Source organism: Vitis riparia, chromosome 10 (genome assembly GCF_004353265.1).
Source record: "Vitis riparia cultivar Riparia Gloire de Montpellier isolate 1030 chromosome 10, EGFV_Vit.rip_1.0, whole genome shotgun sequence".
NCBI lineage: Eukaryota > Viridiplantae > Streptophyta > Magnoliopsida > Vitales > Vitaceae > Vitis > Vitis riparia.
In genome coordinates this window covers 3,259,016-3,274,728 of record NC_048440.1, presented here as the reverse complement: position 1 = coordinate 3,274,728, position 15,713 = coordinate 3,259,016, and the positions used below count along the sequence as shown (strand labels likewise).

At 36.9% G+C, this 15,713-nt stretch overlaps 1 protein-coding gene across 1 annotated transcript; it reads right to left on the bottom strand.

Moving 5' to 3' along the window:
* Nucleotides 1-279: 279 nt before the first annotated feature.
* Nucleotides 280-14,841, bottom strand: LOC117923662 (putative pentatricopeptide repeat-containing protein At5g08310, mitochondrial). Its single transcript, XM_034842069.1, has 2 exons — nt 11,995-14,841; nt 280-468 (listed from the first exon to the last, which is right to left on the bottom strand). The coding sequence occupies exon 1, from the start codon at nt 14,787-14,789 to the stop codon at nt 12,225-12,227; it is 2,565 nt and encodes an 854-aa protein (XP_034697960.1). The 5' UTR covers nt 14,790-14,841; the 3' UTR covers nt 280-468; nt 11,995-12,224.
* Between the last annotated feature and the right edge of the window lie 872 nt (nt 14,842-15,713).

Sequence of the window (15,713 nt, the reverse complement as noted above, 5' to 3'; positions counted from 1 at the left end):
ATATATTACTAAAAACTACATATTAAGTCATGGTATGCATATAATTCTCAAGTATCGGCAGGATCCAAGTATGCTAAAATATGTAGATGGTCAATCAAGTGAGACTGGGAACAATTCAAACTAAATCAGGATACACATCTGTTTCAAGCTTTAATTTTCAATATTGGGGAAAAGTCACAATTGTATTATATATTTTAAATGGAAGTAAATTTGTTTCATTTTAAAATTACAAAGCCATAAGCTGATGGGATTCTGAAATAAAGGAAAGAACAAGTGACGGAGAAGAGAAATACACCTTAATGAAATTGTGGCAATTAGAGTGCACATTGAAGCTAGTGTGAGATGCTTCAGATTGCTTACAATGTAGAACATCAATAGAATGAGATGATTTGGGAATTCTTGGAAGTGGGTTATCAACATAACCATCAATGTAAAAGTTCCTTGTGTTTTTTATGACCCTCATTTAACCTGGCATCCATGGTGAACAGTGTTAAAAGACTTGAATTAGAAACCTTGGATTAAAAAAAAATACATATTAGAAACTAAGACTTAGTTTAAACTAAAGTTGTGAAAATGAGTAGTCTTCTGTAAAAACTTGGTTCAAGCTTACTGTTAGAAAACATGGACTTTTAGGAATAATAAATCAGCAAATTTATTCCCTTCCATATTGTATATATCAACCGTACAACTATAGAATATTGTAGTTGGTGGTTTTTCTAACTAGGTGCAGAATTATAGGAGTTAATTTCTTTTTTCTGATTGTATTCTCTAGTTTCCCTTTTTTAGTCTAGAAGGTAGTCTATAAATTGTACTCACTTTTCTTCTCAAATAATAAGAAATAAATTTTGATTTCCAACTTTCATGGTAATAGGGCTGGAATATTTTCTGGTGTTCGTCTTTCTTTCACAACCTTAATTGCTGTTTTTTTTCTTGGGAATTTGATCTTCCTGATTTTCTTTGGGTTTATTATAAATTTTTTTTCCTTCCTTGACCTTAATTCCCATTTACTCCTTCTCTACCAAACATGTCTAAAGTTTTTGAGAAGTCCAATCCAACCCTTCAAATTACCACTGAAAAGTTGATTGAAGAAAATTTCTTCTCATGGTCTCAATTGGGCAAACCATTCTTGAAGAATAGAGGAAAGATGAGGTATATTTTGGGAACTGTCAAAGAGCCAAAGGAAACAAATATGGAATTTGAAATCTGGGATGCTGAAAATTCTATGGTAATTGCCTAGTTGTTTAAAACAACTCCATGAAACCCGAGATTGGCCGACCCTTTCTGTACTTTTGAATGGTGTGGGATGCTGTGACAAAAACCTACTCTAAGAAAGGGAATGCTGCTTGGATCTTCAAATTGAAAACAACCATTCATAATACCAAGCAGTGGGATAACAATCTGATGATGGTGTGGCAGGAATTAGATCTCCTCCAACATTTTGAGATGGTAGCACATGAAGATGCTGCAACTATAGCAGAGGTGTTGGAACGGGACCAAGCATTTGACTTCTTGGCTGGCCTACGACCAGAATTAGATGAGGTATGGGTAGAGTCTTGGGTAAAGACCCATTCCTTGTCTCAGTGATGTTTTTACTTATGTGACAACCGAAGAAGGGCATAGAAGTGTTATGATGGGAAATGGTTCTCAAGATATTTCAGACCTTAAGACCAAATATGAAGGTGATCAAAAGGTGTGGCAGCAGAAGAAAACTGGTGAGAAGGACACCTGATGGTGTGATTATTGCAATGAGGCGAGATACACAAGGGAGACATGATGGAAATTGAATGGAAAATTCACCTCTTGAATATAAGAGCACTACGGCTCCACACAAGAAGGCATATCAGGGCATTGCCTCAGAGACACCTGAAACTGAACCAACTGTTGAACCTGACAAGAATCTTTTCACCAAAGATCAAATGAAACTTCTTTACAAAATGTTTGGGTAAACTCTAAACTTGTCCAACACTTTCGATTCTTCATCCTTCTTTGCTCAAATAAGTAACACTTTTTCAGCTCTTAATGTTTTGTGTGACACTAAACCTTGGTTCATTGATTCAGGGGCTTCAAATCACATGACAAGTGAGCAAAATTTTTTTCATTCATATAAATTCAATTCTAACCCTGGAAAAGTTGTTGTTACTGATGGGTCCTTCACACCTATTATTGGAAAAGGTTCAATTTTAGTGACACCAAGACTTACTCTTGATTCTGTACTTCATGTTCTGAACTTACCTTGCAATCTTCTATCTATTAGCAAACTTACAAAGTCTCTAAACTGTTATTTGATTATTTATCCTTCTCATGGCATTTTTCAGGACCTAACCATGGGGAAGAGGATTGACAGTGCTGAAGAGGACGGATTGCATTATCTTGATTCCAAGACCTAGTAGAATGCTCTAGGATATGTCTCTAAGGTGTCAAAAGAATATGAGGAGTAGATCTGTTTGCTACACTACAGATTGGGTCACCCAAGTTTCTTATCTCTTAAAACTTTGTATTCGGATTTCTTTGTCAATGTTGATGCCTCAAAGTTTCAATGTCAAGTCTATGATTTAGCTAAAAGTCATCGTGTATCTATCCCATTGAGCAATAAAAGGTCTGAAATTCCCTTTTCTACTATTCATAGTGATATTTGGGGTCCTTTGAGAGTAAACACTTATAATGGTTTCAAATGGTTCATTACTTTCATTGATGATTTTAGCCGAACAACCTAGATATATCTCTTAAAAGATAAATCCGAAGTTGTCAAAACCTTCAAAGCCTTTCATAAAATGATTCAAACCCAATTCCATAGCCAAATTCAAATTCTTAGGACAAACAATGCGAGAGACTATTTCAATTCTATCCTAAATCCTTACTTGGTGGAGAATGAGATTATACACTTATTTTTTTTTTTTATAAGTAAACGCAGAATATATTAACAGGAGGCAAAAGAGCCGCAAAGCATACAGGGAGTATACAAGGCGACTATGGCCTCCCAACCAAAAAAAAACAAAACACACCAACCCCTAAATGGAGGCTAACCATTCCAAGAAGCCTATAAGGGAGAGCGGCTCCTCTCCAATATACAATTTAGCCCAACCAAATAAATTACACACAAAAGAAGTTTTTAACTTCTGAATTGCTAACCCCCCCCCCCCCCCTCCTAAAAAGTTAGTCTATTCCTCTCCTTCAAAATCGTCCAAAAAATGTACAGTAGGATGGACTTCCACAGTTTTTTCCTTTTTTTCCCCACAAAAGAGCCCTTCCAGCTAAATAAAACCTCCTTTACAGATTCTGGAAAGGCCCACTGAGCACCAAACAACCCAAGAATCATATCCCACAATACTCTGACAACTGTACAATGAATTAAAATATGATCTATCGTTTCCTCTTCGCAACCACACAAGAAACAACAATTAGGAAACTGTCACCCTCTTCTTTGAAGCCTATCAAGAGTGAGAACCTTCCTCCAAGCGGCTTCCCACGCGAAGAAAGCAATTTGGTTGGAACTCTATCCACCCATATATTGCTTTTCGGGAAAACAGCGACAATGGGGCTTGCCAACACGCTGTACGCTTTCTTGACTCTAAACAGCCCGTCTCTTCCTTCTTTCCAAAACACCGAGTCTTCCTCCAACATAACCCTATGCTCCCTCAACACATCCAGCAAGTTGCCCACCATATCTAACTCCCAATCATTAAAGTCCCTTAGAAACCTTAAATTCCACCCACCTTGGCCAAAATTCTAGTCCCACATCTCTTCCATCCTGGCATTCCTATGGGCAGCCATGGCAAAGAGATTCGGGAAACTTTGGGACAGCACATAATTCCCGCACCAAGGATCTGTCCAAAATCTGATTTTGTTGCCTTTTCCCACCTTGAACGCCATATTTTCCCAACACCAATCAGATTCCTTCAAAATCTCCTTCCAAACCCCTACTCCAAACACCCCATTTGCCTTCCTTATCCTCCATCCAAAGTCCTCTTGCCCATACTTTGCCTCAAGCACCTTCTTCCAAAGTTCCTCCTTAGCACAAGCAAACCTCCAAATCCATTTGCCTAGCAAGGCTTTGTTCAAACGAGCAAGCTTCCTAATCTCAGCCCTCCCTTTTCTTTATCCACACACACCACCTCCCAATTGACTAAGTGGGCTTTTTTTTCCCCATTGTCCCCTCCCCACAAAAAGTCTCTTTGCAACTTTTCTAACCTCCTCGCCACTAATTTTGGCATGCGGAACAAAGACATTTGATACAAGGGCATGCTGGCCATTGTGCTCTTTATAAGAATAATTCTCCCACCTTTGGGAATAATATATTGGCGTTTCCAAAGGGCAAGTCTCCTCCTCACCTTCTCTTCCACCCCATCCCACACAGAAGTGGCCTTATCAGGAACCCCTAAAGGCAACCCCAAGTAGACGGCCGGCAGCTGTCCCACCCTACACCCTATTTCAACAGCCATCTCGTTCACCTCTTCCACCTCCCCTACCGGAAAAACCTCACTTTTGTCCAAATTAATCTTTAACCCTGAAGCCGCTTCAAACCAAAAAAGTATCCAACTCAAATGCGTTAAGTACTCTTTCTTTGCTTCATAAAAAACTACTGTGTCATCCGCAAAAAGTAAATGAGATATATTGACAGTCTGCCCTCTACCTTGCCAAATGCTACACCTAGAGATAAAACCCCCTTCAACAGCCCTCGTGATTAGCACACTTAGCACTTCCATTCCCATGACGAACAAGTAAGGGGAAAGAGGGTCCCCTTGACGCAGCCCCTTAGAACTTGAGAAAAAGCCAGTTGGCACACCGTTTACCAAAACTGAGAATTTAGTAGTAGATTTACAGCTCCGCATCCATCCCAGCCACTTTGGCCCAAACCCCATTTTTTGCAGAACCTTTAGCAAAAATTGCCAATTGATGATATCGTTCGCCTTCTTTATGTCCAATTTACAAATTAGGCCTTTCTCTCCCCTTTTTTGCCATGAATCTATTACCTCATTTGAGATTAAGGAGGCGTCAAGAATCTGTCTCCCCATAATAAACGCATTCTGATCGGATGACACCACCTTTCCTATCACTTTTTTAAGCCTGTTGGCCAGCACCTTAGCCAACAATTTATACAACCCCCCCAGCAAGCTAATGGGTCTATAGTCACCCAGGTCCTTAGCCCCCCCTTCTTCGGTAACAATACTAGAAACGTATTATTTAGGCTCTTAATGAAGGAGTTCTGCTCATAGAACTCCTTGAACACGTCCAAAACTTCCTCCTTGACAAACTCCCAGCAGCTTTGCCAAAAAGCCACCGTGAACCCGTCCGGTCCCGAGGCTTTGTCCCCATTCACCTCCATTAAGGCTGCATGGATCTCGGACTTAGAAAACGGGAGCTCCAGGACTTTCGCTTCTGACTGACTGATTTGCTTCAGCTGCAAACCCCTATGTCCGCCTTCCAGCCCGAACTATCAGAGAGAAACTGCTGATATGCGTTCGCAATCCCTTCCCTCACTTCTTGTTCCTCTGTTAACCGCACCTCATTTATCTTTATTCTGTTCCCGGAAATTAACTCTTCGATGGGCGTTTTCCATGCGATGGAAGTACCCCATGTTTCTATCCCCTTCCCTTAACCATAATTCCCTTGATAACTGCCTCCAATGAGATTATACACTTATCTTTATGTGTAGACACCCCTCAACCAAATGGAGTGACTAAGATAAAAAAAAAAAAAAAAAAAAAAAAAAACACTTGTTGGAAGTAGAGAGAACATTGATGTTTTCCAGGAATATTACTAAGTTTTTGTGGGGAGAGGCATTCCTTACAGCAACATATCTCATTAACCGAATGCCATTTAAACTACTTTAAACCTTAAAGTTCCAATTGACCTTCTGAAACAAGCCTTTCCTAGTGTCAATCTCTTTGGATCTCTACCTCCTTGGGTGTGCAACGTTTGTCCATGTTCATGGGAAAGATCAATCTAAGCTTAAACTAAGAGCCCTTAAATGTGCCTTTGCTGGATATTCATCCACTCAAAAAGGAGATATAAGTGTTTTCACCCTCCCACTTGGAGAACCTTTTTTTACCATGGATGTAAAAATTCTTTGAGAGTTTATCTTATTACTCTCGAACAAGTTTTTTTTTTTTTTTTTTTTTTTTTTTTTTGGGAAGGGAGAGGGGGGGGGGGGGGGGGGGGGAGAGGGAGACTTGAAAACCTGCCATATCTGCTAGAATGAACCTACAATCACTATCTTACCCGGTTTATTGGAATTCATACAAGCCAAGACTGACTTTGGAGGACAAATTAAGAATGAAAATCTAGGGTAAATGGAAGATAATCAATCAGGGGGAGAAAATACTCATGAACAATAGTTGGACACCATTCCAAGATCTAAAGAAGGTAACAAAGAAGTGGAAAAAACACCTGTGATCCATACTAGAAAGAAAAGAGACAATCATCCTCCAGTTATAGTCCCAAATTCTCCTTCATTCAGCCAATCTTTAACTTCGGAGAAAGGTATAGAAAATATTTCTTCTCCTTCTTTTGCTTCTTCATCTTCAACTTCTCCTTTGAACTCTAAACAACCTTGTTCTTTATTGGACATTGATCTAAATATTCTCATTGCCATTAAGAAATGTGCTAGAACCTACACCTAACATCCATTAGCCAACTTTCTTTCTTGTCACCAATTAAGATCAACTTATAAGGCCTTCACTACAAACCTATCCCTAGAGTCTATTCCAAACACTACTAAAGATGCTCTATTACATCCCAGGTGGAAGGAAGCTGTATTTGAGGAAATAAGCACCTTGCATAAAAATGACACTCGGGAAGTGGTAGAATTACCTAACGGCAAGAACGTTCAATGTAAATGGGTTTTTACCACTAAGTACCAAGCAAATGGATCTATAGAGAGATATAATGCTAGATTGGTCGCCAAGGAGTACACTTAAACTTTTGGTATTGATTATCAAGAAATTTTTGCCCCGGTTGCAAAGATGAACTCCATAAGAGTTCTTCTCTCTATTGTTGCAAATTGTGATTGAAATCTACATCAATTTGATGTAAAGAATGATTTTTTACAAGGGAATTTTGAAGAAGAGGTGTAAATAGAATTTGCCACTAGGTTTTGAGGAGCTCAAAGGTTCTAGGAAAGTTTATAAATTGAAAAAAATCCTTATATGGTCCCAAATAATCACCTAGTTCGAGAGGTTTACCAAGTCTCTAAAACTTTATGGGTTTTGTCAAAGTCAAGGAGACCACATGCTGTTTTACAAATAATTTTCACTAATGAAACTTAGTGTTTTGATTGTTTATGTGGATTACATAATTGTCACCGATGATGATCCAGAAGAAATATACAGGCTAAAATCGCCTCTTGCCAAGGAGTTCGAAATCAAAGATGTTGGCAATCTTCAGTACTTCCTAGGAATGGAGGTGGCAAGGTCTAAAGAGGGCATCTCGGTTACTCAAAGGAAGTATACACTTGATCTGTTGAAGGAAACCGGCATGACAGGTTGCAAACCAATCAAGACTCCTATGGATCCAAGCCAAGGTTGGGAGCTGAGCTAGAAGGTGTTCTAGTTGACAAAGAAAGATATCAACAACTGGTTGGAAGATTGATTTATCACCCCCACACTCGACCTTGTATTGCTTACACTATTAGCATTGTAAGTCAATTCATGCACTCACCCCTAGAAAGTCACATGGAAGCAATATTACGGATATCGAGTTACTTGAAGATTACCCTAGGAAAAGGCCTAATCTTCAAGAAGAATGGTGAATTACATGTAGAGGCCTATAGGGATGCGGACTGGGCTGGTTCAATCAAGGACCGAAGATCAACCATAGGTTATTACATGTTTATTAGGGGCAATTTGGTCATTTGGAAAAGCAAGAAGCAAAATATTGTGGCTAGATCAAGTGCGGAGGCAAAATATAGAGCTATAGTTTATGAAGTTTTATGGATCCGAGGTCTACTCAAAGAACCTGGATTAGAACTCAATGAACCAATAAAGATTCACTATGACAACAAGGCTGCCATTAGCATTGCCCATAATCCAATTCAACATGATAAAACAAAACATGTTGAAATGAATCAACACTTCATCAAAGAGAAAATTGAAGTCAGGAAAGTCACAACACTCTTCGTACCTACAGGGCAACAACTTGCAGATGTTTTCACAAAGGAGTTGTCAAGTACCATGTTTGATTTCATGGTGAGCAAGCTGGGAATGCATAACATGTATGCACCAGCTTGAGGGGGAGTGTTAGAAAATGTGGAATTTCAGGAATAGTAAATCAGGAAATCTATTCCCTTCCATATCATATAATATATCAACTGTACAGCTGTAGAATATTGTAGTTGGTTTTCCTAACTAGGTGCAGAATTATAGGAGTTAATTTCTTTTTTCTAATTATATTCTCTAGTTTCCCTTTTTTAGTCTAGAAGGTAGTCTATAAATTGTACTCACTTTTCTTCTCAAATAATAAGAAATTATGATTTCCAACTTTCACTTGCATTTCTACTGATGGTAGATTTGAAAGTGAAGAAGTTTCCAAGCAGCCAAACAAGATACCTTGATACAGTAATAATTAGTGATGCTTTGTTCCAAGTACATGCAGTAACAAAAACAAATCTGGATTTGCAAAATTCCATTCTGTTAGCTAATATGCTAGCCACATCTTCCCTGAGAGAAGCAATCTTATTGAAAGGTAATAAGCAAGAAAAGGCCTTGCTTTTAAAACCATCAAGGGAATGGCATTCATTCTGTTGTATGCCACAAAACATGAGCTACAAGTGACTTACATCCTAAAAAAAATTCTAAATAACCACTTATTTTTCTAGACATAATAAGGTTTGGGGAAAATCCAGAAATCCATTCCAAGTGGCATTCATTATCAATAGAAATTAAGAAATAATTTAAGCATAAAACTTTAAATATTGATTAACTAAAACTTATATTCAACGGATTTATCATTATCCCAAATAAAATCTAATCATTCATCCATTGATAATTTGTTTAATTCTATACTGACTTTAAAATTCTTGTAAATTTAATTAGGGCATTCAGTAATTCTCATAATTTGATAAAATATTCCTAATATTTTAAAAAATGAGGCTCTGCAAATTAACCTTGAGGTTATAGCCTCAATTAGGGTAATTTTAGGCCTTATTCTATTAAGGCTTAAACCTCAAATATTCAAAGGGCTTTAATGGGTTTGGGGCTATTGTGTGCATTTGGTATATATTTTATAAAAGGCTTAAGCCTCAATATTCAACAAGTTTTAAGGGTTCTATGCTTTTGTAGGCTTTTAGTGAAGATTTTATAAGTTTTGCCTTTGGCCTAGACTTGAGTTAAACTTTTTATAAACTAAGGACTTAATTGACTTCCAATTAACCCTTCAAATGGAGGAGAAAACTGCAAAGGGTAATTGAGAGGAAGAAATAGGAGAATTATTGGCTGCTTTATTGATCGAGCTCATATACACTATTGTATTATTGATAGATAAGAAAATATATCCTTGTAATTAATGGATGAAAAACAAGAATGAGAGGACATTGACACTGATTGGAGGGTAATCCAACAACTAGATATGGTCATGGTTCCTTGGAGGATCTGATAAGTGATAGTGACGGTAATGCTAAGGATTATTTGACGAGAGAGTTAAATTTTAGAAGAGAGAAAAGGGAACTAAGTTCAAAACTCTTGACAATGACAAACCGTTAATTTTATGAGTTTCATATCATACAATTTTCATGTGATTTTATTAGAATTTTTCTTAAATATATTATTATTATTTATTTCTTTACTGGTTTAAGGTGAGGCTTACACCTTATTCTACCTCAAGGCTTATGCTTCACTTCATTTGGACAAAATGCCTCAAGATTGGCTTATTGTGTAAGAGCCAAGTATTTATCATGTCCTAATCAAGCCTCATTGCATCAAAATATTTTCCAAATTTGCCTATGGGCAAACCTTGCTTCTCTAGTTAATAAGATAGTTTATAATAGAACTCTATGATGAACGTATACACACACTAACACATTACATTGAATCCTATATTTGGAGATCTAGGAACTTTACATTGGAGAGACCAAGTAAATGTCCAATACATAATATTTTTATTATTATTATTATTATTATTATTATTATTATTATTTTTTGGGGATGCTATTTTTAATCTGCCTCTTTAAGTATTTTTGTTTTATCAGATGCCTCTTTAAGTATGAAAAAACTATTAGAAACTAGGTAGGCCCCCTCAAGCCTAATTACATCTACCCATGCTATGAATCTTGCCCAAATAACAAGTTAATAACCATAATAATCTCTTGCTAGATAGTTGAGTTAAGCCCTATATATTTATATCTAAAACGAAAAATAATAATAAAAATAAGAAAACAAAAAAAAACTTCATGCTCGATCTGAAGGGGTCATTAGCTTATATGGTTGTGTAACATAGGAATGTTTTTGCATGTTTGAGGTTCATATTTCTTGACATATAGTTGAATCTATAAAAACATATAAAGAAATCTATAGCATCTTTTTTCTAAAATGCAAATAATATTGGAACATACGAAAAAATTTATTAGAAAAACAGGCATAGCCAAGTAGACGTAATATAGACATCTATGATATCATTTTCTCCTTATAATTTCATACTCCCAATCACTAAAAAGGGTTATCAAATCTAGACTTTATTCCGATAGCAAATCAAATGAGGAATGGAATCTCAAACTCTTTATATTTCCAGAAAATGCAGTCTTAGATCCTTATTTGTTTAGCTGGAAAAAGTTAGCTTATATAGAAGATTCATCTTGGAGTTTGTTGACAGCTTCAACAGTGACTGACATGTAGATTTTTTTTGTTTGTTAGTACTTTTTCATTGTCTGATTGTCTTGTTTTTCAATTGATGTGATTTATATACTACATGCACTCTGGTGGTGCCCCCTTTTGGTGTTGATTAGTATTGTGATATAAGCTCTTAATCGATTAAAAAATGTTTCTTGTTTAAGCATTGCCACTTAAACCTAAAAAAAGACCTTCACCCACATTACCTGGGTTTGGCTACATGAGTCTTTTTCACCATTCAACTCTAACTACAGCAATGTCCTCAACTAATTTCTTGGCAATCACACCTTTGCTCATCATCCCAAGTTCGTCTATGACTCCCTTTTGTCCATTGGATGGCTTCAAATGATTGGCATCTTAAGCATAACAAGGCTAAGTAACATTTGTTTTGGGAACTAAGGCCCTTACACAAGCAAATCCTATGCATTTTAGTAAACTATTGTGAAAGTCATGAATGCTATCAAACTGCTTTCCCACCTCCACACTCTCCTCATCCCCTTGCAATCCATGAGATAACAACTACCAAGTTCCTTTCCACTAGGAAATTGGTGATACCCAAACATTTTGCCTCATTCAAGCTTTCCATCAATTGGAGGATCTTAGTCTTTATAGCCAGCTCTGAACCAGCTACCCAGCTGGTTTAGAAAATGCACCCAATCATATTGCCTAGTGATCTCAGAACACCATCCTGGTCTCAGATAATCCCAAAGATGAGGGTTCCCAAACTGCACTAAACTCGACCTTGAATCCTGTTTCCAGCACCATGACATGCCTCTCTTCAATGCAACACAATCATGCTGAAAGGAATATTCATGAACTTGATGGATACTATATAAAGAAGAAAGGAGTGTAGTAAACAGTATCCCATAAAGACTCCAGTGGCCCCACTTGTTCTTGAACATGCCAACATCCCTCTCCGGCTAAACCACCCAAAGAATAGCAAGCATGGCACCATTTAAATTTTTGTATAATAGAATTTATCTTCACTTGCACAGACTGAACAAGTGATACACATAATGACAAATACTTTACAAAATTCAATCTAATTGGAAAAAGGAAATTGTTAGTCCAAGGTTCCTAATTGTTTGGTGTCATGAACTATTTGTTTCTAATTTCATGAAGTTTCAATTAATAGTCAAGTGAACTGCTATGTACAAAGTTTCCATGAGGAATGTACCTCTTTTAGTGATGCTAGAGATCATAACATCAAGTGTAGAATAGTCAAGCGATGAAGAAAGATCAACAACCATAGCCTTCATAGACCCAAATAATTTACCAACTCAACCAAATAAGCAATGCTTCTTCAACCCAGGAACTTCATTCTATGAATGGACAATTTCCTTAAGCTTGAAGCACAATCTTGTTGCAGTTAAGTCATATAGCTCCTTTTGATTAGACAATGGGCTCTCATCCACCTTCACTTCCAACATCTGAAAGACAAACAATTGTTGGAATACGGCCCTCAGCAATAAGATTCTTCACATTTGAAGAAGTACTAGCATCTTCAGCCAGTTCAAGTATTGCATCTCTTAGAGGTAAATCATTCTTATCTAGCAGGTCTGGAAATTTTCCTTTAGCAACCATCTCTTTCAATATCTCAAATGCTAAGGTTGGATTTTTGTTTGATATAAAAGAAGTAATTAATGCCACATAAACAATGGTGTCAGGCGTTTCCCTCTCTCCCATCTCGCGGAAATAAAGCAGAGCTGCATCTGGCCAACCACACTTGCAAAGGCCATGAATAAGAGCAATAAAAGAAATTCTGTTTGGAGAACATCCTTTTCCTCTCATTTCATTCCAAAGATGGATGGCATCATCAGGTCTTCCAGCATTGCACAAGCCATCTATTAAGGTTGTGTAGGTAATGACATTAGGCTCCCTTTCTTTACCAACCATCCTAGAAAGGCAATGAAAAGCTTGGTCAATGTCACCATTTTTGCACCATCCATCTATCAATAAGTTATACGTAACAACCGAGGGAACAAGCCCCTTTGCCACCATCTCATCCAGAATATCATGAGCTTCAGAAACTCTTTTGACCTTGCAAAATCCATTTATTAAGGTGTTATAAGCAACCACATCAGGACAATACCCGCGAGCACAAATGTCTCGAAATATCTCTAAAGCCTGGTCTACTGCTTTGATCTTGACAAAACCATCAATAGCTGCAGAATAGGCAACTATATCTGGTAGAAAACCTTCTCGGACCATTTCAGCGAGAAAATTACAAGCTTCTGCAGATCTCTTTCGTTTGCACAGCTGTTTTACAAGCAAAGTATAATGTTTTATCCATGGCTCATGCCCATGCACGCGCATCTCCCTCACCATATCAAGGGCTCCGGTGACATCCTCTCTTCTACATAGGCACCCAAATATGGAGTTGTGGGTGAATTGTGTTGGTCTGAATCCTGACCCCTTCATCTCTTTCAGAAGCAAATAACACTCTTCAAGTCTATTTGAATTGCTCAGCTTATCAATTAGATTATTATATAGTAATACATTTTGTTTACAGCCGACTCGAACCATATCTCGAAAGAGGCTTAAGGCCAAATCCAGTTTGCCAGTGTTGCATAAACCATCAATAACAATACTAAAAGAAGTAGTATCTGGGCGAACCATTTCCTTGACCATGAAGAACTTGTTGACCTCAAAATTGTCAGTATAATTGTCCCCCATCATGGCCCGAAGTAGATAGTAAGCTTTATCCACTGACTTGCCATTAACAAGACCATTCAAAACAGAATTATAAAGCAATAGCATAGCTTCCGTGTCCAGATCTTCCAGCCTTTCCTCTATCAACCGGTATATATCAACTTCTTCAGAACAATATGGTATAAGCTTGGAAAGTATTTGAATGTCAGGATCAATCCCCAACTCCTTCATTTCTGATAATAGATGTAAAGCTTTCTCAATCTCTTTCTTTGCACAAAGCCCTCCAATTAATGCATCATAAACTGATACATCAGGAGCAAAACCTGATTTCTGCATTTTCTTAAACAATTGGAGGGCCTTGTCTACTCTGGACTGTCTCACAAACCCATGAATCAAAACACAAAACGTCTTCTCATTTAATCTAATACCAAGATCTTCCATCCTTTCAATCAACTCAAAGGCCTTATCAACCTCACCGCACTTGCTAAAAGTGAGCACCAAGATAGACAACACATGCCCATCAACCCAACCCCGTCCATAAATTTCATTGAAAACACTCAAAGCCTTATCAAACTTCCTGGAATTGCAGTATGCCTGCAAGACCGATGTCAAGGTGTATTTATCAGGCTCCCACCCAGAATCACACATCTCTTTCAATCTCATCTCAACCAAATCAATCGAACCGGACTTAGAAATAGCCTCTAACAGACAATTGAAGCTATAACTATTGGGAACACAAAGACGCATCATTTTCACTTGATCAAACAGCAAATTGGCTTCTTCCACCAAACCCGTACTACCCAAACACCTAATAAAAAACCCCAAAGCACCGGGACTCATTGCACAACGAGAATTCACTATATCCATTGACAAAAGACTCAATGGGGCATTTTGTCGAGCATGTGATAGGCAAGAAGCCATGGCATTATAAGTATAACAATTGTGATTAAACCCACCTTGGTCTGAAGCCCAATTGAAGAATCTATAGGCTATTTTCCAACTCTTGAGACCACTCAACACATTCTCAACAACTTCATGGGTAAGCATTGAACCAAAGTTTCTCAATTCTTGGTTGTCTGGGTTGAAGGGCTGTTTGGTGAAGATGGAAATAAGGGCATTGGTGATATGGGCACCGTGAGGAGAAGAAAAGGAGGCAGAGGATTTGGTGCAAATGAGTCTGAGAAATTGTGAGAAAGTGGAGAGGTTTTGTGTGAAGAGTGATTTCTGGGTGTAGAAGAAGAGTTGAATCAGAGGAACTTGACTGATGGGTCTGGTTGATTTAATGAAACTATGGGGTTTTGTGATTCTGGGCAGCGCCATTGCTAGCTGTGAAGGTAGAGAGACTCGGCGGCTTTGGCCGATCTTGGCAACATTCCAAGTTTTCAGCTTTGGGGACAAAGATTATTTTAGGAAATAAAAAATTTAAATATCAAGAAAAAAGACGTCAGAAAACCAATTTTAAACCAAAAGAAAAAAAAAATTCAAAATTAGTGAGGATCCCACTAATCCTTTTATTATTATTATTATTATTATTATTATTATGTTTAAAATAAATGCACTAAGCATTAGTTTAAAAAGATATAATATACCTAAAAAAGATAAAAGAGGTATTTTAAAAATATTAATATTAATATTAATTAAGTGTATTTAATCTAATCTTGAAGAAAATAATAATAATAATAATAGTAATAATAATAATTACTATTATGTCTTCTATATCTCAGTTCTTTTTCTAAGTACCAAATTTCATATGATTTAGGTGGTAGAATAAGTGAAAAAAAAATTATTTTTTTGAAAAATATAAAGAAGTGTTTAATAAAATTAAAAATTATTTTTTAAAAATTTACTCATATTTTTTCAAATATTTGTACATTAATATAAATGATCATTCACAGGTTCCTGCAATTAAATAAATTCCTATATTTTATAACACTCCACATTGAAAGATCATAAGAATATTGTCTCATTAAAACCTTGCCATGAAAAACCCAATGGGAAAAACCCTAGTGAAGGAAAGAGTGTATTCTTCAAATGCTTTGACAATTATGACTATCTCATTAAACACCTTGCCAATAAAACTAACAAAACCTGAATAAAGGAAAAAAGAGTATAGTATATCCACATTAGTATTCTCCCCCTTATGTAAACATGATTATAATTTGTTCAACACTTCAATTAGTAGATATTTCCATCTTTGCATTTTGATGTTGTGTCTTAACTTTTTCAAAGTAGTTGAAGGTAATG